The sequence below is a fragment of the Equus przewalskii genome, chromosome 10, assembly GCF_037783145.1.
Source record: "Equus przewalskii isolate Varuska chromosome 10, EquPr2, whole genome shotgun sequence".
NCBI lineage: Eukaryota > Metazoa > Chordata > Mammalia > Perissodactyla > Equidae > Equus > Equus przewalskii.
In genome coordinates this window covers 60188760-60213795 of record NC_091840.1, presented here as the reverse complement: position 1 = coordinate 60213795, position 25036 = coordinate 60188760, and the positions used below count along the sequence as shown (strand labels likewise).

At 50.3% G+C, this 25036-nt stretch overlaps 1 protein-coding gene across 11 annotated transcripts in view; it reads right to left on the bottom strand.

Annotated features, from left to right (window-relative positions):
• Positions 1–25036, bottom strand: part of PEMT (phosphatidylethanolamine N-methyltransferase) — a 90164-nt gene that overhangs the window by 16193 nt on the left and 48935 nt on the right. For all 11 annotated transcript variants that reach the window (XM_070561207.1, XM_070561205.1, XM_070561201.1 and 8 more), the window contains exon 3: positions 361–476. In XM_070561207.1, the coding sequence (XP_070417308.1) occupies positions 361–476 (116 nt within the window). The remainder of the gene's footprint in view (positions 1–360; positions 477–25036) is intronic.

The following is a 25036-nucleotide window of genomic DNA, read 5'->3' as shown; positions in this document are numbered from 1 at the left end:
CCCAGGTCCTGCAAGCAGTGCCTCATCTTGCAGAACAAGTCCACTGGCCCTGGCCTCCTTCTCTGATGGCAGGAAGGTAACATGCCAGGTCCAGAGGCGGACTGAGTGGCTTGCTGGCATCAGCCTCAGCCTGGGGAAGGCCCCGAGCCTGGGGACCACCCAGGCCTTGTCCACCCCATGCCCTGGGGTCCAGGCACTGTCCCCTTCCCAAGGTCATGAGGACTCCTCTACTGATAGGAGTCTAATGGCCCTGAGAGGGAAAGGGTGCCTTGCCGTGGCACGAGGCCTCGGAGAGCAGAATTCCCTGGGCTTTGGCCACCCCCTCCTGATGGAGCCCTGTACCACCAGCCTGGGGCTTACCAGTGTGAGCGCAGGAAGTTCAGGAGCAGGATGGCACAGCCCAGGGAGTAGCAGGCCAAGTACGGGGATCGGAAGGCCCTGCTCAGCTTGCGGGTTTTCTGTTCCCATCTCGCAACCTAAACGGGGCAAGAGAGGAGGAGGAGGAAATGTAAGACCTTTGCTGGGCAGAATCCCGGGGCCAGGGTGGAGGTGGGGAGCAGGTCTCTGTGCTCCAAGGCTCTGAAGCCCCTGGTTGCAAGGCAGGAGAATTACACGGGAGCAGCTGCTGTGTGGCTCTCAGGCCAGCTCCGCGAGCATCTCCACACTCCCTTAGTCCTGTTTGGGTGAACCACGAGGTCCTCCTGGAAGCAGCTCTTGGACCCAACACCCCTCAAACACGGCAGGAAGCAGAAGGGGCCTGGCAGCCCCGGAAACACCCCTGCGCCGGCACGGGGCTCGGACCAGACTTCAGCCTCCCTCTGAGCCTGGGGCCCGGGAGGCAAAATTCCAGCACGCCCACAGCAGACAAGAAGAGACAGCGGAGGAGAGGGCGCCGCCGCCAACACATGGGGCAGCTGCCAAGGAGGCCTGCGGCGGCGGCGCCCACAGGGGCCGGCACCCCCGCTCAGGTGGCCAGGCAAGGCCGGCAGGGGCACCTCGTACCCTCACCCCCGCCTCCCCCACTCCCTGAGGCACAGACTTTCAAGCTTTTACATTTCAGACACAGAATCCTTATTTTATTTTTTCAAACTAATCATATCTATAATCAACCTTCAATAGCTGCCAGTGGAGCGAGGCGAACAAACAGCTCTAAAAAATGCCCTTCCGGCCCCTGCTGTCCCCACCGCCCCCCTTCCCCGCACCCACGTCGCTGCCACGCTGGGCTCCCGCTGCACCATGTGCACCGGTGAATGAACAGGGTGGGAGCGGGGAGGGAGGCAGTGGGTGAAAAAGGCAAATACACAGGGAGGCTGCAAAGGAGGTGGCGGGAAGTCAAGGTGGCTGTGATCTCTCTGTGTGAGTGAGTGGTCCATCAGAGCCCTGAACAGGAATATATGCACACACACGGAGCATCTCGAAGGCCCTGGCTGGCGCTCTGCAGCTCTGCGCACTGGAAGAGGACTGGACCCCGGGGGCCATCTATCTCCATTATGGCCTCAGCCGTGATTCCGCCTGCTGCCCGGCTTGGCTTCCCAGATGCACCTGCCTTTCCTGGCAATTAATCAGCAGGGACAGTGATTAGCAGCTCCAGGTCCACCAGCGACTTGGCCCAAGGCCACCGACTCTCTGACTCTCTCCCTGGAGGTAGCTCCCAGGCTTGGCCTCAGATTTCCTGGGAAGTAACAGGCCGGGGGGCGAAGCGGGTATAGGCTGAAGTTTCCGGGAAGGAGAGGTGAGGGAGGTGGCTCCTGGGCCTTCCCCTCAATCAGGTCTCCACCGTTGGCACCACTGCCCACCCTCTCGGAAGGTAAACAAGCCCTTTGTCCGGCTCCAGGCAGGCGGCCTCTGCTGACCCCGTGGGAAGCTCAGACCTCACTCAGAAAGAGAATGGCGTGAGTGCTTCCGGGGTGAATGCACCACCTAGCAGCCTGCAGATGGCACCGTGGGGCCCAAGGCCACAGACTTCACACTTCTTATGGCCACTTCGTGTTTTTTTTTTTTTAAAGATTTTATTTTTTCCTTTTTCTCCCCAAAGCCCCCCGGTACATAGTTGTGTATTCTTCGTTGTGGGTTCCTCTAGTTGTGGCATGTGGGACGCTGCCTCAGCGTGGTCTGACGAGCAGTGCCATGTCCGCGCCCAGGATTCGAACTGATGAAACACTGGGCCGCCTGCAGCGGAGCGCACGAACTTAACCACTCGGCCACGGGGCCAGCCCCGCCACTTCGTGTTTTTTAAAAAAATTTTTGAGATATAATTCAAAGTGGTTTTTAGTTGTGCAACCATCACCATAGTCTAATTCCAGAATATTTCTATTACCCTACATACAAACCCCGTGCCCAGTAGCTGTCACTCTCCACTCCTCCCAGCCCCTGGCACCACTAATCTACCTTCTGTCTCTATGGATTTGCCTCTTCTGTAAGTTTCATACAAACAGAATCATACAATGTGTGACCCTTTGTGTCTGGCTTCTTTCCCTTAACATAATGTTTGAGGTTCATCTAAGTTTCAGCAGGTATCATTGCTCCATTCATTTTCACGACTGACTAATACTCCGTTGCATGAAAGGACTACATTTTGTTGATCCATTCATCAGTTGATGGACACTTGGGTTGTTTCCCCCTTTTGGCTACTGTTAGTAATGCTGCTGTGAACATCTGGGCACAAGTTTTCGTGCGGACATGTGTTTCCATTTCTCTTGGGTGCACATCCAGCAGTGGCACTGCTGGGTCATAGGGTGAGTCTATTTTTAACTCATTGAGGAAGCGCCAGACTGCTTCTCACAGAGGCTGCCAATTTACATCCCCATCAGCAGGGCTTTGCCAACACTTGCTATTTTGCTTTTCTTTGTTTTTTTTTCAAAGATTTTCTTTTTTCCTTTTTTTTTTTTTAATACATATTTTTTAAAGATTTTATTTTTTTCCTTTTTCTCCCCAAAGCCCTCCGGTACATAGTTGTATATTCTTCATTGTGGGTCCTTCTAGTTGTGGCATGTGGGACGCTGCCGCAGCGTGGCTTGATGAGCAGTGCCATGTCCGCGCCCAGGATTCGAACCAACGAAATACTGGGCCGCCTGCAGTGGAGCTCGCGAACTTAACCGCTTGGCCACAGGGCCAGCCCCAACACTTGCTATTTTTCATTTTTAAAAATTGTAGCCATTCTGGTGGGCGTGAAGTGGGAAGTCATTGTGGCTTTGATTTGCATTTCCCTACTAACTATTGACGATGTTGGGTGTCTTTTCATGCACCTATTGGCGATGTCTATGTCTTCTTTGGAGAGCAGTCTGTTCAAGTCCTTTGCCTGTTTCTTGTATTGGCTTGATTGTCTTTGTTCACGAGCTGTTTATATATTCTGGATACTAGATCTTTATCAGGTATATGATTTACAAATATTTTCTCCAATTCTGTAGGTAGTCTTTCTCTTTCCTTATAAGGTCCTTTGATGCATTAAAGTTCCTTATTTTGATGGGCCACTTTGTTTTGCCCTGTAGGATTCAACCCAACTCAGCCAACCTTCCTCTGGGGCCTACTGGTGTGTGCTCGGCACTGCACCAGGTGTGGCTGAGGCCCCCAAAATGAACAAACCACCAGGCCTGCCCTCAGGGTGGCTCAGAATCTACCAGGATAACACATAGATTTGAGTTTCTGACTGTGTGCCTGTAGTACACAAGCCAGCTGGGCAGATTTGCACAACATCAGGAGGGAATCTCGGGTAGCTGGACTGCAGGACAGGTCGTGTGGCCTATGAAGGGTTCCTTCTGGAGGTCTCCTGCAAGACACAGGCATGCTCCAAGCAGCCACACCAAGGGGGAAAGAGAAGCCCTTTCAGAGTGCCTGCCCATGAGAAAAGACTGGCAGGTACTAACAACCAATGGGGCAAAGAAGAAATCAGAAGAGAAATCAAAAACTACCTGGAGACAAATGAAAATGGAAATACAACATCCTAAAACCTATAGGATGCAGCAAAAGCAGTTCTAAGAAGGAAGTTCACAGTAATAAATGCCTACCTCAAGAAAGAAGAAAAGTCTCCAACAACCTAACTTTATACCTCAAGGAACTAGAAAAAGAGGAACAAACAAAGCCTAAAGTTAGTAGGTGGAAGGAAATAAAAAAGATCAGAGCAGGAATAAATGAAATAGAGACTAAAAAGATAATAGAAAAGATCAATGAAACAAACAGCTGGTGGTTTTTGAAAAGATAAACCAAACTGACAAACTTTTTAGCTAGACCCACCAAGAAAAAGAGAGAACGCAAATAAATGAAAGAGGAGACGTTACAACTGATACCACAGAAATACAAAGGATCATAAGAGACCCCTATGAATAATTATACACCAACAAATAGGATAAGCTAGAAGAAATGAATAAATTCCTAGAACCATACTACCTACCAAGACTGAATCATAAAGAAATAGAGAATCTGAACAGACTGGTTCCCCTCAGGGAGACGGAATCAGTAATCAAAAACCTCCCAACAAACAAAAGTCCAGGATGATATGACTTCATTGGTAAAGCCCACCAAACCTTTAAAGAAGAATTAATACCAATCCTTCTCAAACTCTTCCAGAAGAGGGGGGAACACTTCCAAACTCATTTTACAAGGCCAGAATTACCCTGATACCAAAACCAGACAGGGACATCACAAGGCAAGAAAATTACAGGCCAATACCCCTAGTGAACATATGCAAAAATCCTCAATCCTCTTGAAACAAAAAAACAACCCACTATCTGGGAAAAAATATTTGCAAGTCATATATCTGACAAAGGCTTAATATCCTTAATATATAAAGAACTCTCGCAACTCAACCACAAAACATCAAACAACCCAATCAAAAAATGGGCTGGAGACATGAACAGACATTTCTCCAAAGAAGATATACTGATGGCCAACAGGCACATGAAAAGATGCTCATTATCGCTGATCATCAGGGAAATGCAAATCAAAACTACACTAAGATATCACCTTACACCCGTTAGAATGACAAAAATATCTAAAACTAATAGCAACAAATGTTGGAGAGGTTGCGGAGAAAAAGGAACCCTCATACACTGCTGGTGGGAATGCAAACTGGTGCAGCCACTATGGAAAACAGTATGGAGATTCCTCAAAAAACTAAAAATAGAACTACCATACGATCCAGCCATCCCACTACTGGGTATTTATCCAAAGAGCCTGAAGTCAGCAATCCCAAAAGTCCTGTACACCCCAATGTTTATTGCAGCACTGCTTACAATAGCCAAGACGTGGAAGCAACCTAAGTGCCCATCAACAGACGAATGGATAAAGAAGATGTGGTACATGTATACAATGGAATACTACTCAGCTGCAAAACAGAACAAAATCATTCCATTTGCAATAACGTGGATGGACCTTGAGAGGATTATGTTAAGTGAAATAAGCCAGCGAGAGAAAGATAATCTGTGTATGACTCCACTCGTATGAGGAATTTAAAACTATGGACCAAGAACAGATTAGTGGTTACCAGGGGAAAGGTGGGGTGGGGGTGGGCACAAAGGGTGAAGTGGTGCACCTACAACATGACTGACAAACATTAATGTACAATTGAAATTTCACAAGATTGTAACCTATCAATAACTCAATAAAAATAAATAAATAAATAAATAAATAAATAAATAAAATCCTCAATCCTCAGCAAACTGAATTCAACAATTCAAATAAATTCAAAGTCAACAATTCAAAAACAATAAAAAATACAAATAAAGAAAATGTGGTGTATACACACAGACACACACACACACACACACACACACAAAATGGAATATTATTCAGCCATAAAAAAAGAACGAAATCTGGGGGCCAGCCTGGTAGTGCAGCAGTTAAGTTCACACGTTCCACTTCAGCAGCCATGGGTTCGCCAGTTGGGATCCCTGGTGTGGACCTACACACATCTTATCAAGCCATGCTGTGGTGGCATCCCACATATAAAACAGAGGAAGATGGGCACAGATGTTAGCTCAGGGCCAATCTTCCTCAGCAAAAAGAGAAGGATTGGCTGTAGATGTTAGCTAGGGCCAATCTTCCTCAATAAATAAATAAAAGAATGAAATCTTGCCATTTGTGACAACAGAATGGAACTTGAGGACATTAAGCTAAGTGAAATAAGTCAGACAGAGGAATAAAAGCACCATATGATCTCACTTATATGTGGAATCTTAAAAAATAATAATAATAAGCTCATAGATATTGAGAACAAATTGTTTGCCAGAGGCAGAGTGTGGGGGTGGGCAAAATGAGTGAAGGGAATCAAAATTTACAAACTTCCAGTCATGACAAACAAGCCCTGGGGTGTCATGTAGAGCATGCTGACTCTAGTTAACAGCTCTGCACTGCATACCTGGAAGTTGCTCAGGGAGTAAATCTTAAGAGTTCTCATCACAAGAAAAAAATTCTGTAACTGTGTGTGGTGATGGATGGTAACTAGACTTATTACGGGCATCATTTTGCAATACATACAAAATATCAAACCATTATACTGTACACCTAAAGCTAACATAATGTCAATTATACGTCAACTAAAAACTTAATTAAAAAAACAAAACAATACACCATGATCAACTAGGATTTATTCCAGGGACGCAGGGATGGTTCAACATCTGCAAATCAATCAATGTGATACACCACCTTAATAAAATGAAGAATAAAAATCACATGATCATCTTAATAGATGCAGAAAAAAGCATTTGACAAAATTCAGCATCATTTATGATAAAAGCTCTCAACAAAGAGGGTACAGAGAGAATATACATTATAAAGGCCATATATGACAAACCTACAACCAACATCATACTCAACGGTGAAAAGCTGAAAGCTTTCCCTCTCAGATCAAGAACAAGACAAGAATAGACATGCGCACCACTTTTATTCAACATAGTATCTGAAGTTCTAGCCACAGCAATTAGGCAAGAAAAAGAAATAAAAGGCATCCAAATTGCAAAGGAAGAAGTAAAACTGTCACTCTTTGCAGATGACATGATATTGTATAGAGAAAACCCTAAAGACCCCACCAAAACACTGTTACAACTAATAAGCAAATTCAGTAAAGTTGCAGGATAAAAAATCGACATACAAAAATCTGTTGTGTTTCTATACACTAATAACAAACTATCAGAAATTAAGAAAACAACCCCATTTACGACTGCATCAAAAAGAACAAAATACCTAGGAATAAATTTAACCCAGGAGATGAAAGACCTGGACACTGAAAACTACAGAATAGAGCCCAGAAAGAAACCCACACCTATAGGTCAATTAATTCACAATAAAGGAGCCAAGAATATGCGATGGGGAAAGGACAGGCTACCCAATAAATGGTGCTGGGAAAATGGGACAGCCACATGCAGAAGAAGGAAACTGGACCCCTTCTTACGTCATACACAAAACTCAACTCAAGATGGTTCAAAGATTTGAACAGAAGACCTGAAACCATAAAACTCCTAGAAGAAAACATAGGCAGCAAACTCCTCGACACGGGTGTTCACGATGATTTTTTGGATTTTACACCAAAAGTAAAGGGAAAAAAAGCAAAAATTAACAAGTGAAACCACATCAAACTTGAAAGCTTCCTCACAGCAAAGGAAACCTCAACAGACTCAGGCGGCAAGGGCCGACAGGATGGCAGGGCAGAGGAGGCTCCAGGGGCGGGATCAGGTGTCAGCAACTGTCCAGAACCCCGAGGGTCTCCAAGACACTGACAATGACAATCACAGTGACTCGATGCAGCATCTCACCGTTTCTAAAGTGCTTTTACTGGAGCTCACTTAACCCTCAACACGGAGGGCGACGCGAGTGAGCTCCATTTACATATGAGGAAGCAAGGGCCCCTCAGAACCGACTGGTGGGGTCACACCGCCAGAAAGAGGGTCAGCAGAACAACCCTCGGGCTCCTAACCCAGGGCTCCTTCTAGCCACAGGTGGCCCCTCTCTCCACCCTCCTCATTAGCCCAGTTGTTTTTCAAACGAGCTACCTGGTACAGTCATGTCTCTCTTAATGAAGGGGATGCATTAGGAGAAATGCATCGTTAGGCGATCCCGTCGTTGTGCGAATATCATGGAGCGCACTTACACAAACCTAGGTGCCGTAGCCTACCACACACCTGGGCTCCACGGTACAGACTATTGCTCCCCAGCTGCAACCTATGCAGCATGTTACCACACTGAACACTGCTGGCAATTCTAACACAAGGGTAAGTACTGATGTAGCTAAACATATCTAAACATAGAAAAGATACAGTAAAAAAAGATGAAAAATGGCACCCCTGTACAGGGCATTTACCGTGAATGGAGCTCGCCGGACTGGAAGTTGCTCTGGGTGAGTCAGTGAGAGAGCAGTGAGTGATGTGAACGCCTAGGACGTCACTGCTCACTGCTGCAGGCTCTATAAACACTGTGCACTTACGCTACACTGAATATATTTTTCTTCAATAATAGACTAGCCTTAGCTTACTGGAACATTTTTACTTTACAAACAATTTTTAAAACTTTTTGACTCTTGCATAATAACAGCTTAAAACACAAAACGCACTGTATACCTTAGAGACAGTATATTAATAAAGATATAGTACGTTAATAAAATGTTTCAGATATATAGTTAAAAACTAATTATAAAAATATTAGTAGTTGTTGCCCAAATATCGTCTGACTGGTGCTGAATTGTCATTATTAGGAAATGGAGGGGCCAGGCCAGTGGGGGAGTCATTAAGTTTGCGTGCTCCGCTTTGGTGGCCCAGGGCTCACTGGTTTGGATCCTGGGCGCAGACGGAGGCACGGCTCATCAAGCCATGCTGTGGCAGCACCCCACATAGAAGAACCAGGATGACCTACAACTAGGATACACAACCATGTACTGGGGCTTTGGGGAGAAAAAACAGAGGAAGATTGGCAAGAGATGTTAGCTCAGGGCCAATCTTAAAAAAAAAAAAGAAATGGAGAGCATTGTGCTTTTTCTTTCTTTGTATCCTTATTCTATACACATTTTTTTCTATTTAAAATTTTTTTTTAATCTTTAAACCTTTTTTTGTGAAAAACTAAGACACACATTAGCCTAGGCCTACACAGGGTCAGGATCATCAACACCACTGTCCTTCACCTCCACATCTTATTCCACCAGAAGGCCTTCAGGGCAATAACACGCATGGAGCTGTCATCTCCCATGATAACAATGCCTCCTCCTGGAACGCCTCCTGAAGGACCTCCCTGAGGCTCTCCTTGAGGAGGTGTCCCTCTTGCCAGGAACATGTCCATGGTGGTTTGCTTGCTTAGTTTCTTTTGTTCATCACAGATTCACTTGTGAGCAGATAATGCACCAGGAACATTCCTCTCTATGAATGAAAACCCATCAGTGTTGGGGTCCGTGTTTTCAAAGCTTTTAAGGAGCTTGTTGAGGCCTGTAGAAGCTTCTGCTGAACCCTTCGCTGTGAATTTTCTCGGGGGTTCCTCTTCTCCTGCCTCTTCTTTGCTACGCATTCCCATTCCAGTTCCAAGCCCTCATCAGTCAATTCCTCCAGGAGCCCCTCAGTGTCGTCCGCAGCCACACCCTAGTCAAGGATGTTTCCGTCTCCACCACAGCCTTGTTGATTTCTGCAACCTCCTCATCCTTGGCAAATCCTTGGAAGTCATGGACGAACCTCTTAAGTGTCTTCTTCCAAATGCCATTCATACGCTCCTTGATGACATGACCCCAAGTCCAGGCAAGGTTTTGGTCAGTCAGAGATGTTGCAATCCTTCCAGAATTGCATCAGTGTCTTCTCAGTTGCAGCAACATCCTGGGCAAAGGTCTTCCTCAGGTAACAGGCCTTAAAAGCTGCTATCCATTGGTTGGATCAGAGAAGTGGTACTTGGAGGGAGAAACACTGCTTTGATGCTGAGATGAAGAACATCAGTAAAAGGAGGATATCCGGGAGCATTATCAACAATAAGCCAAATCTTGAAAGATCTGTCATTCTCCAATCAGTACTTCTCCATGTGACTGGCACAGCAATTCAGGAGGGCATCTCGGAAGAGGAGCAGAGTCAACCGTGACTTCTCATTGCTCCTGTGGTACACTGGCAGTGTGTGCTTATTGATGTTAGAAGGCCCTCGGGTGCTCCCTCTGCCAGATCACAAAGGATTTCAATGTGTAGCCTGCAACACTGCCCCCAAGCAAGACTGTAATCCTGTCTTCAAAAGCCTTGAAACCTGGCATTGACAGGGCCTCCTTATGGATGAAAGTCCTTTCACACATCTGCTTCCAGAATATGGAGCTGTCATCCATATTGAATATTTGCTCTAGCAAGTAGTTTTTCTCCACAATCAGCTTACCTAGAGTTTCCAAAAATTCTCCAGCTGCCTTCATATCAGCACTCACAGACCCACCACTCACTTTCGCATCATGTAAGGAATAACGATTCTTTTTTTTTTCTCCCCAAATCCCCCCAGGACACAGTTGTATATTTTAGTTGTGGGTCCTCCTAATTGCACCATGTGGGACGCCACCTCAGCATGGCCTGACGAGCGGTGCCGTGTCCGCACCCAGGATCCGAACCAGTGAAACCCTGGGCCGCCAAAGCGGAGCGTGCGAACTTAACCGCTCGGCCACGGGGCCGGCCCCGGAATAGCTATTCTTGAATCATTTAAACCATCCAAGCCTAACAGTGAATTCAACATCACAGTTGGGTCCTGGCTTTTCTTTCAACACCACAAGCAAGCTTTTTGCTGTGGCTGTGGTCATCATGGAGCTGAGAGGGACATGTTTCTGTGCCTAGTCTTAATCCAGTCATGAGAAGTTCCTTTGTGTCTGACGTAGGCTTCTCAAAGTTCTGTCTGTCTCGTTGCCTTCAATGAAGTAGATTCTTCAACAACTCCCATCAATAACCATCTCAGATTTTCCACCTTGGTAGTTCTTAATCACTTTTAATTTCATTTCCAGGTCAATCACTTGACATGGCCTCTCAGTGGTGACATTAGCAGTGGATTTCAGGGGCCATGATGAACAAAACAACATGAGATTAAATCAAGCACAGGAGGAAATGATGCAAACAAGAGACACGGTAAACACGGGATGTATCAGGCTGCCGCCGGCATAACCCGGCAGACTCTTTTACAGTAAACTTTTTTTAATAAGTAGAAAGAGTACACTCTCAAATAATGATAAGAGTATAGTGTAGTAAATACATAAACCAGTAACACAGTTGTTCGTTATCGCTATCAAGTGTTACGTACTGCATGTAACTGTGCGTGCCACACTTTCACACGACTGGCCATGCAGTAGGTTGGTTTACACCAGCATCACCACTAATGAATCAGGAATGCATTGTGCTACGAGGTCACAACAGCTATGACGTCACTATGGATAGGAACTTCTCACCTCCATTCTAATCTTATGGGACCGCCACCATATAGCCAGTTTGTGGTTGACTGAAACGTCATTAAGCAGTGTGACTTACGTGACTTTAAGATATAGCTTTAAAGTCCATTGATTTTTTCCCTCTCAGTGGACGGGATAATGCTTTCAAAATGGCATCGAGGGGCCGGCTCCGCGGCCAAGTGGTTAAGTTCGCGCGCTCCGCTGCGGCAGCCCAGGGTTCAGATCCTGGGCGTGGACATGGCACCACTCATCCGGCCACGTTGAGGTGGCGTCCCACATCCCACAACTAGAAGGACCTGCAACTAAGATATACAACTGTGTACGGGGGGGCTGGGGGGAGATAAAGCAGGAAAAAAAAAAGAAGATTGGCAACGGTTGTTAGCTCAGGTGCCGATCTTTAAAAAAAAAAAAATGACATCGAAGTCTGTTAGAAATTACATAAGCTTTCATGTCCTTAGACTTGACCCTCCTGGCAGGCCCAGCGTCAGGGGAGCACTAGGCAGGGAGTCACGAGCCCTGGGTGCCAGACCCAGACCTGTCCGGGTCGTCCTCCACACTTGGGGAAACCAGTTTTGCTCTCTGGAGCTGTTTCCCTAGCAGCAAGATGAGGTGGGAGTGGGCACAGGCAGCGTTCTGTGCCCCTGATGACAGCCCTGCCTCTCAGAAACCCGCCACCTGCCGCATGGAATGTGTGGACAATGTGGGTCCCATCTGCACGATGGAATGTTACTCAGTGGCGCAAAGGACAGCTGTCACCGACTTTATGCGAGCCAGAGGAGCCAGACCAGAGGAGTGCTTTCTGCTTAATTCCACGTGCGTGAAGCCCTGGAACGGGCAGAAGCCACCTGTCCCGACAGAAGTGAGAACAGTGGTTGCTGGGGCTGGGGGCTGCGGCAGGGAGGGGAGACTGACGAGGCAGGGGCGTGAGGGGACGTTTTGGGGAAGGAGACGTTCTACATCTCGATCAGGACAGACACAATGGTCAAGCTCATCAAGCTGTACACTGAAAATGTGTGCATTCTATTCTACATACATGACACCTCAATAGAGCTGGCTTTTAAACATGCAGTTCTGGTTGAATCTGAGCTCTGAGGACAGATGGAAACAGCTGCCAACGCCCGTGCCCTGGCAGACTCTTCCACACGCAGAGTCCCGAGTCTGTCCCCTGAAGGGAGGCTTCTTCCTTCTGCTTTCATGAGGCACAGCAGACATGTCGAAGGACACCCGGCTGTGAACGGACCCGAGCCCGGAGCCCAGACTCCTCCCACTACTTCTATATCACAGCACACTCCTGAGTGGCCAGGAGGCAGCCTGTTCTGCAACGGAGCAAACCAAGGCTCAGAAGAGCCCAGGTGAGCACTCAGGCATCTGGACTCCCAGGCTGGGCCCTCCACCAGGCCTCTACTGTTCTGGGGACAATGAAACATCTTTCTTCCAAGGGCCCCTTAGGCATCACTTGGCCTCCCCTGGCCTCCTCCCACCTGTCCATTCACCTGGGAAACAGTGGGGTGCTAAATGCACATTCAGAGCCATCTAATCACAAAGGGCAGCGGAGCCCAGGACTGGCCACGCAGGAAAGGGAAACAGGAAACAGTGACTCCCATGAATGACTCCTGTCTGCCTCAGGTCGGCCTCCATTAGATCGGGCTGTTATTTCATGGCAGTCAATAAATGAGGAGCCAGGGGCCTCGCAGCATCCAAGCTTAATTTCCCTCCCCGCCTGGCAGTTGCACCTTCCCCTCCTTGCGCTCCCAGCTGCACACTTCATCTGATTAAGGGACCGGAAGCAGGCAACAGAGCATGAGCACCGGGGGCTGGCTGCAAGGGCCGAGCTGTGGGATGACGCAGGTCACCATCCTTGGGCTGTGAGTGCCACAGGAAGCAGAATGACAGGACGCTCTGCTGTCACCGCTCCTGGCCTTGCTGGTCTTCTGGATTTCCAGAATCCCCAAATATTGACGAACTGGCCCAACCCTTCCCTACCTCATGCCCAAACTCCCTCTCCCTGGCGTTCCCAGATAAATACATCGCCCCACCTCCAGTAAATTTGAATTTTGGATAAGAACAAATAATTTCTAGTATAAGTTGTCCCAAATGTTGCATTTGTTGTTTATCTGAAACCCAAACTCAACTGAGGCTCTGTAATCATGTCCCTTTTTTTTTTCCAATCTCTCCCACAGGCTCTGTGCCAGGGCAGAAGAGATAGGAACTGGCTGGTGGAGCAAGAGGAACACTGGAATGGGTGGAAATCCAGCGATGCCCTTCTGGCCTGGACTGTCACCAGCCAGCCGCGCGTCCGGAGGCAAATCACGTAATTCCATGCTGCCTCAACTGAGTCAGCTGTAAAATACAAAAAAATGAGACAATAACTCCTGGTTGCTCACGTGCCAGGACTGCTCACACAGACTCCAGCAGGCTCCACATAGTGGCCTCATACCTCAGGCCTCCAGCATGTAAGCCCTGCACACCATGTGCCCCCGATAGGGCCAGTCCCTTTAGCTATCAAGATAACTCTTGTCACTGTCCACAGGAAGGCAGAAATCTGCCTTCACCAAGTCCCCAAGACAATGTGATGCGTTTGAGCCAGGAGCCACCAGCATCGCATGGTGACATGTCCCTGCCACTCAGAACTGAGGCTTGCTGGGTTTAAGGCCGGGGAGCACAGGCACAAGCACAGAGTGTGTGACTGGTTACATTGCTGACTTGCGACCTAGAGCTCCTGCATGTAAGCCAGCAAGGGCCTTGCCAGGTTCAGCAGGCCCAAGAGCCACAGGCTCCACAAGCCCAGGCTCGGGTCCTGGACGCCGTCTTTAGAGACCAGGTTCCCTTGGGTGATCTCCTCTGCTTGAAACAACAATAATACCTGCCGCAGAGAGCTGCTGCGGGATTATACATGATGTGCTCAGCCAGGGCAGGCACCAGGTAAGTGTGTCCTCGGCAGACCCTCACTCAGAGATGCTGACAACCCAGTGGCACCTGTTAGAACCAGGGAAAGCCATGACGTGCCAAGCATCCTGCAACTGTCTGAGCATCACACTAGGGACACAGTGAGTGTGGGTCACAGCAACTGAGAAGATGAGAGGCATGTGGGTGAGGGTACAAGTGACAGAGATATGGAGATCTAAGAGGTCTTTTCAGTGCCCACAGCCCAAAGACCAGAGAAAGTCTCCAGCGCTAGAAGGTAATGAGAAATATCCTTCTACCCAATCCATTCACCCATCCACCCATCCATCTACCTACGCCCCATCCATCCACCCATCTGCCCATCCATCCACCTAACCGCCACCATCCGCCCACCCTTCCACCCATCCATCCATCATCCATCCATCCATCCATCTACCACCCATCACCCACCATCCATCCATCCACCCACTCACCTACCATCCGTCCATCTAGCCACTCACCCATCCATCTACACATTCATCCAACGTTTACTGGGGGATCTACGATACGCCAGATATTGTGCTAGATAGTAGTTTTGAAAAGAAAACAGGAAAAAAATATATAGAAAGTTATTTCAAAAGTTATAACAATGGTGCTCATTTTGATATAGTGTACGCAATTTAGCAATGTTAATTAAAGCCAAGGATGCCTCATTCCCTGAACGCACCAGCACCACCCCTTTGTCCGGGTGTCCACAGCACAAAAGCAAGGGCCATGGGAGGAGACTAGCAGAGCCCATGCAGAGGCTTGGAGAGCCGTCTCTCCAACTTGGTGAGGCCCTTTTCTGGAGACATCCTCCCCTTTGCCTCTCAAACTTCCTACATGTCCTTGAAGTGAGGGCGACTGAGAGTGGATTTTTTAAATACCCCATTTATTTAAAAGACAGAGGCTCTTTCCTGTTCACTGAACAACTAATTGTTGAGCATCTACCCTGGCGCCCAGCAGGATAGCGTGTGGGTTAAGAGCGTTAGGTTCTGGGCTCAAACACCAGCTCCCCTACTTACTGGCTGTGTGATCTTGGGTGGATCATTTCCCCCTCTCTCTGCTTCAGTTTCCTGACCTATAAAATGGGGCTAATCATACACTACCTCATAGCTTTGCTGTGAGAATCAAGGCGTTAGCACACGAGATGCTCAAAGGGCAGGCCTGGAGAGTGGCAAATGTGCAGATGGCGGTGCTGCTGCTCGCCTCACTCTGGAGTGCACGAGTGAGTGGGAGCTGAGAGGCAGAAAGCAGGCCTGGCTGTTGGCCTGACAGGCCGCTGCAGCGCACATGAAGAAAGTCCATTGTGGGCCAGCGTCCCCGGCAGAGGACAGAGAGACCCTGGGTCACACTCGGTACCAGGCCCGCCCAGCTGCCAGTCCCTCCCAGCCCGGGCCAGCCCTCGGCCTCACCAAAGGCCCCTCCTCTTGCTTTCCACGTGCTTCCACGCCTAAACCCACTCAAAGCCCAGCTGCAGCCACAGGATGTCTGAATCCCTCAGCCGAGTCACACCCTCCACAATCTAGTCTAGGGTTCTCAACCTGGCGACCCGGGGCATGTTACAGGGTTCAGTGAATATCCCAGAACTGAGGCAGACAGCAAGGTGCTTTTGCATGGCAATTCTTGCTGAGGAGAAGCCAGAGTTTCCATGAGCTTTTCAAAGAGGGCCACGGGCCCGAAAGTGAGAACCCCTCTTCTCATGATGCGGTCCACCCCTACCCAGACACACGGGCGCTCCTGCTGTCTGTCTGCCTTTCTGCTTGTGCCTCCAGCTCCTCCCGCCTGCAGCGGGGCCCCACCCCTCCTCCCTGACTCTACCCACTCCCCCACCCCCATGAGCTGCTCTGGATCACCCCAGCTATAGCCAGAACATTCCCACTCCTCTGAACTCACTCACATACACCTGGGGAATACTGGACCTGGCTTAACAGTTCAGATGGCATCCCACCTGTCTGCACGGCACAGGGCCGTCACGAAAGGAGGCCTGTGAGCACCCGTCTTCGCACCTAACAAACGCAAGGCCTCCCACCAGGCAACCAGGCTGGGAACCAACTTCTCCGACCTTCTCTCCTCTGCTTCCACCCGCCTTGCAGGGACACTCAGTGCCGCCTGCCCAGGTGGTTCCATCTTAGAGAGAGCAAGGGCTCAGAGGGCCAGGAGGGGCAGGGAGCCACTGACTGGGAACTTAGGAGCTCCATGTAGAGGGGGGGATCCACAGGCCCTTTGCCACAGGAAAGGCAAAGCGAGAGACAGAGAGGGGCACGTCTCTGCTCAGGTGGCCGGGCTGCCTGACCCAAGGAGCCCTGGACCAGCAAGTGAAGGAGAAAGCAAGCATGCGGGCGGCTCACACCTGCCCTTCCCTGACACCCAGCTTCTCCCTGTCCTTCCAGGTGCACACGGAACTGGCTCCTTTCTGAGGCCTGGCTCGATCTGGCCAGAGAGCCCTCTGTCCTTGGAGCCCTAAGCCTGGGCCAGGACCCCTACAAGATGCAGAACTAGTACACAGGGCACTGTCCAGCAGCTTCCCACAGCTGAACCGCCCTTCACCGCTGCCCACGACCTCACTTGGTCATCACCAGCTCACTCGACACCTTCCACCAGCTCATCAAGTGAATACATCAATTTGAGGTACATCCAAGACTTCCCCTTGCCGTGAATTCACATCTGGACTTGATTGCCTGGGACAGGGTCCCCAAATCATACTTTGGAAGCCAGGACACCAAGTCTTTTGTTAACCTGGCACCACCTGCCCAACCCCAGACAGTCTGCGAGGTGCCAGTACAGCAACATGACCTCACGTCACAGCCGAGGGGGCCATGGTGCAGGCAGGGAAGCAATGGATCTGGGTCTCCTGCCCGTGCTTGGCATTCCTACCCCTTCACACTGCTTTGACGAGGAGCAGGAAGAGGAGACAGGGGAGGCAGGCCGTGCTCTCGGTGGGCCCAGATGTAGGGCAGGAGAAAGAGCCGAGGGGAGGGAATCCCAGCAAATGGTCAAGAACACGGGCTCTGGGTCCACATTCTGGCTCTGGCACTACGCATAACATCCTTTAACAAAGGCACCCGCCCCAGTGTCCGTCAGCAGGTGAGGGGTGGAATAAACTGCGGTCCAGCTCCACCCAGGAGAATGGCAGGAGGAAGGGCTCTACCCAGTGTACGGTGTAAGCTCCAGGATATGCCGCTAGGGGAAGGAGACGGCGCCCTGCTGTGGCGTGAAGAGCCCTGCAAACACTTGCGTACGTTTCCAAAAAGAAACAATGGGAGGCTAAACCAAAACTAACAAAAACCAGTACCTATAGGTGAGCGTGGGTGCCGCGGGAGAAGACAGATGCTAGGCATTTAAGAATGTCTTGTTTTATAATGTTGACCGTGGGACCACGTAAACATTTTATAAAAACAAAGCAATCGCTAAAACTCCAAAAATGAAATAAAGGAAGCTAACTGTATACAAAATTGTTTTCAAGAAATTTTAAACAGTATTTCGATTAATTCTCCCTCATGCAACAATACATCCTAAGGACAAAAAGAACCAGAAAGAAATTCTAAGCTGCATCCAGTAAACGCACTGTTAGTAATAATATAGGTAGTAACATAGGTATTGTTATTTTGACTACATATAAATTATGTTAATTATTCCCAGAAGAGAAAAGGGACACAAAAATAAAATTTTTAAAGTTAAGCAAAAACTTTCAGAATGGAAATATCAGTATGAACTTAGGATTTCTTTCTAAAAAATTCCTTTTTCCTAGCTCAATGCACCGAAGAGGCCGCTCCAGCTGCAGCAAGCACCCCAGCATCCAGACTGCAGTCTCTCAGGATCACTGCCACTCACAGGCATCAGAGCTCCTGTGCAAGGGCCAGCTCAGGCCCACAATAGGAAACGGACAAGACGTCGAGCCTGAGAACGGAAGCTAACAAAGACGCGAGTGGAGACGTCAGAACACGGAGGAAAACTTCAAGCTGGCTAAAAAGGGACACGGAGCAACAAAAGCAACTACAGCAGGTAGAAATTGTCAAATATATGCACGTACACACACACACACACACACACACACGCAAATGATCGACCTTTTTGGAGGTTGCTAGGACACTAACATTATTTTGAAAATCAATTTTAAAAGGGGGGGAAATTAAGCATTCATCCTGCCGTTGCTAAATGGACTGTATTTCAGGGTAACCAAATCATTGATGAGGAAAAGCTCTTTTTAGACGAATCACAGCTAATAAGTGAGGAGGAATGACAGAGTTAAAATATCACCATTTTGCAACACCTGATTTGATAAGTGACCCAGGCGACGCGCGTCAGCGCCTGAAGCTATCAGAGAAGGGCAGAGACCTTCACAGGAGGGTCAGGCCAACCTCCTGAATCCACTGCTCCATCTCAGTGTCACTCAAAGTGGGGCTGCGGGATGTGACGCAACCAGAAGTATGAGGTTGAACAGTAGAAAACTGCCATTTTGTAAGGCAAATAGCCCAATATTGGCAATTCCATATATTTCCCTCAAACATGCAGCACGTTCCATGGAGTATTCTTTATATCTAAGTTTACAGGAAATATAGAGGAGCAGAGGAACACGTTAGAAAGTATCACAAAGATATAGGCACCCAAACCCAGAAAATTCTACTGGACGGATGACTCGGTTTCCTCCAAAAATAACTGATATGGAAAGAAGGGATGGAACGCTACTCTAAATTAAAAGGGACGTAAGAATCACGTCAGCCAAACGCAATGTGTAGACGTGACTGGGACCCTGAGTCAAGCACACTAATCGTAAAAAGACACTTTTGAGACAATCAGGAAAAAGTGAACATGGGCTGAATATTACATGATATGAAGACATTACTGCTGTCCGTCTACTTCCAGCCAAGACGGATGGAGTCCAGCCTCTCACCTGACACAACAACAACAGACAAATGTGTATGAGAGAAGGGCATCAGCTCCAAACGGGTCAAAGACCTGAACCACGAAACTCCTAGAAGAAAACATAGGCAGTAAGCTCTTCACCATGGGTCTTATCAATATTTTTTTTGGCTCTGACTCCAAAGGCAATGACAACAAAAGCAAAATAAACAACCGGGACTAAATCAAACAAAAAAGCTTCTGCACAGCAATGGAAACATCAGCAAAATGAAAAGGGAACCTACTGAATGGGAGAAGATATTTGCAAATCATGTATATAAGGGGTTAATATCCAAAATATATAAAGAACTCATACAACTCAATAGCAGAAAAACAAACAATCCAATTAAAAAATGGGCAGAGGACCTACACAGACATTTTTCCAAAGAAGACATACAAACGGCCAACAGGCACAGGAAAAGATGCTCAACATCACTAATCATCAGGGAAATGCAAATCAAAACCACAGTGAGGTGTCCCCTCACACCTGTCAGAACGGCTTTTATCAAAAGGACAAACAATAACCCGTGTTGGCGAGGGCGTGGAGCAAAGGGAGCACTCCCGCACTGTCGGTGGATGTAAATCGCAGTAACTGTAAATCGGGTGAGAACCAGAGCGGCTGTGGGTCCTGTGGTTCTCTCTCCCTCTGCGACCCTGGCCCCCAGGACACAGTCTCCTCGCCTGAGGCGTGAGGGTGCTGGTGGCACACTCAGCCACAGCTCTCAGAACAGCAGCTGACACTTACCCAGGGCTTGCTGTTGCATATTAACCCCCCATTTAACCTGCACAGCAACCCTGTGAGGGTTGGACAATTGTGTGCCTATTTCACAGAGATGCCTTACTAAGGACACACAGCCTGTAAGTGGCTTCTCACCCAAGGTTCGGCTCTGGTTACGACCACCACGTGGGTGTGGCCTGCAGTGTCCCTGGGCCTCTACTCTGGCAGGGAGATTCTGCACCAACCCCACCCACCCAAGGAATGTGTTGTCCCTCAGCACCTTCCCAACCTCTCTTCGCCCATAAAGATCCCTGACAAGGAGCCCTGGCAGCAGTCTGTCTCATGAGAACCTTACCATTGCCCCAGCTGGCTGTACAGTGGGGCCCTCTTGGGAGCCGTGAGGCTGAGCGAGGACAACAAACCCTTCACGGCACCCTCTCCCCTCACTGGGATCTCGAGCCTCTGTCCTTGGCTTTACCCAACCGCTTAAGCCATGTCCAAAGGCCACTTCCACCTGCCCCAGAGTTACCATGGAGAGAGCCAGTGCCTCTGGTCCCAAAGCACACCAGGCAGCTCCCCACCTTTCCTCCTGGGGCAAGAGGGCCTGGGGACACTTGTCACCCTCCGTAAAACTTGCACTCCATCGGCACCCCCTGCTTGAGGCTGGGAAGCGGGTGAAAAGAACAGACTGGTAAGCGTGAGTTCACTGAAATGTGGCTCCTATGGGTTTGGGCAGGGCCGCAATGGCACGGAGCAGCCCTCCTCAGGAGCGCCTGTCACACTGGGCCTCCGCCCAGGTGAGGTTTGGCGGCACGCCCTGCGTTGGCTGGAGCAGTGTGGGAAGCAGTGTGGCCCAGGGTGGGCCTGGGGCCCGTCAGACAGAATCAGCTCCTCCTCGAGCTGCTCTCGTTCGTGGGGCGGACAGTCTGTCCGAGCCTGAGGGGGAGCACGAGGCCCACACCCCACAGCCAGGGGAATCCACCCTTAGCCAGCGAATGCCAGGCGCTGGCATGCCAAGGAGCAGGTGGTCTGACTGCAGGTAAGACCCGCCGCAGAGGCCCCTCACGGCGGGGAGCGGACAGAGTGAGCTCACAGAGATTCAGAGCTGCACAACGACCACAGATTTGGCTCCTTTCCGTCTATCCGTCCGAGTTTCAAACCAAGGTCTCTCAGCCCATTTACAAAGACGGCGTGCCCCACATGTTGGGCCGGTGCTGCCCTGGAAGGAAGGAAGGAGCAACAACAAAACACAGACAACCCGACTCAAAAACAGGCAAAGCCCTTGAACAGACTTTTCTCCAAAGAAGACGTGCAAATGGCCAGCGAGCACACGAAAAGACGCCAATGTCACTAATTACCAGAGAAACGCACATCAAAGAGCAGTGAGCTGTCACCTCGCAGCCATCAGGACGACCACCATCCCAACAACAGGAAACAAGTGCTGGTGAGGATGCGGACAAACTGGAACGGGTGCGCTGTGCGTGCGATGTAAAATGGTGCAGCCGCCATGCAGAACATCATGAAAGTTTCTCAAAACATTAGAAACAGAACCGTGTGACCTAGCAATCCCACTTCTGAGCGTTATCCCAAAAGGATTCAAAGCAGGATCTCGAAGAGATATCTGCACACCCGTGTTCACAGCAGCACTATTCAGCACAGCTAAAAAGGGAAACAACTCACTGGATGAACAGATAAACCAAATGCCGAATACCCATACAGTGGAATATTACGCAGCCTTAAAAAGGAAGGGAACGCTGACACACGCTCCAACATGGATGAACCTTGAGGGCATCATGCTGAGTGAAATGAGCCAGACACAAAAGACAGACACCGTATGATTCACTTATGTGAGGCACCTAGAGGGGTCAGATTCATAGTGAAAGAAGGCAGAATGGTGGCTTCCAGGGGCTGGGAGGGGGGAGCTATTGTTCAATGGGACGGAGTCTCAGTTTTACAAGATGAAACAAGTTACGGTGATGGATGGTGGTGATGGCTGCGCAACGAGGTGAATGCATTTAATACCACTGAACTCTACACTCAAATATGGTTAAATGGCACACTTTATTTTATGGTTATTTAATTATGTGTACTATAATTTTAAAAAAAAATAACAATAAAAAAGGAGAATGGCTAGAAAATAAAACCAAGTCCAAAATAAAAAAAGGAAGACGGGGAGGGAGTCCTGGGGGCCCAGCTCCCAGCGGAGCACCGTGGCCCCGGGCCTGCTCCCACAACAAGGCCCCGTCGTCCTGTTCCCTGCCTTCCCTTCGCGCTGCTGCTGACACCCCCAAGAGGGCAGGTCCCATCCCAGCCGGTCCCAGCCCTCACCCCTGCGGGGGAACCGCGGCCAGAGGCAGCAGTCACCTCACCAGAGAAGGACACAGCCCCTCCAACACACCTGCCCTCAACCAAATCCAAGCCTGCTTGGCGCGCCCACTCCGGGTCCCAGTGGTCCACAGGCCCTCTCCCTGTGCTGGCTCCTGACCGGATGTCCGCAGTGTCCTCGCGCTCTGCCTCCTGGCCCTGATGTTTGGCCTTTGCGGGGGAGTGGGAAGAGAGATAAGACAGGGCAGGAGAAGGAAAGGGAAGCACTCGCCCGCTCTGGCTCCAGGGCCCAGAGGCTCTGCCCCCACAGGGACGCTGACAGGTCTTCCCACGGGCCCCAGCCCTGGAGATGGCTGGGGAGGATGGACAGCCTGGGTTCTAGTCCTGGCTCTGCAGGGGGACCTTGGACCAGCCACTCACGCCCACTGAGCCCCGGGAGCGCACGCGCACACGGGCGGGGCCTGGTGCAGGCCCTCCAGCAACCCAGACTTCCAGGTGGCTCAGGGAAGATTTGCGATTGTCACACAGCTGTGACCCGGGTGGGACCTCATCCTGGCATACAACCTGCCGCCTCAGGGAGGGTGCAGGCAGAGGGCCAGGGAACTCTCAGCTGGCAAACGCCCTCAAGAGGGGACAGCGTGGCTACAAAGACCCATAGCATGGCCCATCCTGTCTGGCCCGGTCCCCCTGTCCCTAAGATGGGGTGCCAGTGCCAGGCCTGGTGCCCTGAGGGTAGAGGAGGATGCTGAGGGGATGCCAGCTGTCCCCACCTTGACAGGAGGCAGGGAAGCCACCCAGCTCACCCTGAGAAAGCCCCTGGAACTCCTGTCACTCACTCAATACACCATATGGCCTCTCACAGGGAGAGGGGCCTGGAGAGCCCCGGGTGGCCCTGAATATCTCAATGTTACAGTCCTTGGTTAAGCACATCAAATATCTATTTTAAATTTTCCTTAGTAAATACACTGAAGGGGAAGGGAGAATAATTGCTTTATCAAAAAGTTCACTCTGAGATTCATCTAAACATGTGGGCTTTCTGACTGTACTTATAGTGTTTGATTCACGCATGGCTTTTTAGGATCCTTTTTTAAAAAATAAAACAAAGCCCACCTGTAAGCTACTGGAAAAATACCAAGGAGTGAGTGGCTCTTCAACTATTAACCAAATACAGTACCAAACCCGGCCTGCCTTCTTGGGTCAATATTTACATGGACTTCAGCCTGCCTCGGAAAGGAAATTTGCAAGCATCTGGGGCCAGCCAGAGTGGTTGTCTGGCTACACAGGGCTGCCACAAGCACGGGGCCTTTCTTGGGCACCACGTGGGTGGCGGGGCATGCAGATGCTCCATCAGCAACAACATTGTCACCTACACTTAGCCTTTTTTTCCTTTTTTCTGAAAAAAGGGTTTATTTTTGAAGAAGAGACAAAAAATTTTTTTAGATCAGATTTATAGAGGTAAAAATAAAATTCACATAAAATATAAATGTACCCTGTTAAATGTAGAGTTCTATGAGTTTTGACAAACACGTATGTTACACAGCTGAAGCCCCATCAGACAGAGGATGCTCCCATCGCCCTGGGAAGTCCTGCCCTTCACAGCCAGACCTGCCCCCGCCCCTCGGTGAGCCTTCTCCAGTGTGCCACCCACATGGAAGCCTGTGGTCTGTGGCCCCCTCATCCTTGGCAGGGAGCCTTTGCAACTTGTCCGGGGCGCTGTGTGCCCCTGCGGTCTGCTCCCTCCTGTGGCGGTGTGGATGGACCATGGTCGGTTTGCCTACTCCCGAGTGGAGGGACCCTGGGGCGTCAGGCTGCCGTAGACAGCTGCTTCCGGGCCTTTGGGTGCACATGTGTCTGTGCTTCTCCTGACTCTCCTGGGCTGAAGAGTAAGCGTCCATTCAGTGGTCTGAGCTGGTGAGGTCTCTGCCAGGGAGCTGAGGCCACTGGGGCACCTGGCCTATCGGGCTGCACAGCCCTCTCTCTGTGCCCACCCCCACCTACTGCTGAGACAGCACTCCAGGGGGCTGGGCAGGGAAGACTGACCAAGCAGATGATAGGGAGCCCCCGCAGCTGCCACACCCCCACTACTCAGGGGAGCACGCCCCCCTCCACAGCCCAAGGCCCAGGAGTAGGTGGGGGGACACGAACCTAAACATCAGGGCCATAGCCAGGATGCAGAGCAGAGGCACAAGGGAGTGGCAAGCAAAGGCTGGGGGGCTGAGGCGACAGAGACCCCTTCCTGGAAAAGAGATTCTGAGCTGAGACAAAAGCAAAACAGAAAGGAAGGAGTCCAGTGCATGCAAGCAGGGAAGGGCAGGGAGGGCAGGGAAGGGGCCCTGGGGGCTCCCGGGGTGGGGAAGAGAGCAGTGGCAGGCCTGAGGCCTGAGGCCCAGACCTCTTTCCGCCCAGCTCTGCCCCTCCCTGCGGCCCGCGGCCACCATCTGGGACCAGAGAGCAGCCAGGGCCCTCTGCACCTCCCTGCGGCCCGCGGCCCACCATCTGGGACCAGAGAGCAGCCAGGGCCCTCTGCAGCTCCCTGCGGCCCGCGGCCCACCATCTGGGGACCAGAGAGCAGCCAGGGCCCTCTGCACCTCCCTGCGGCCCGCGGCCCACCATCTGGGACCAGAGAGCAGCCAGGGCCCTCTGCCCCTCCCTGCGGCCCGCGGCCCACCATCTGGGACCAGAGAGCAGCCAGGGCCCTCTGCCCCTCTGGCCGCGGCACCATCTGGGCTCCCTGCGGCCCGCGGCCCACCATCTGGGACCAGAGAGCAGCCAGGGCCCTCTGCCCCTCCCTGCGGCCCGCGGCCCACCAT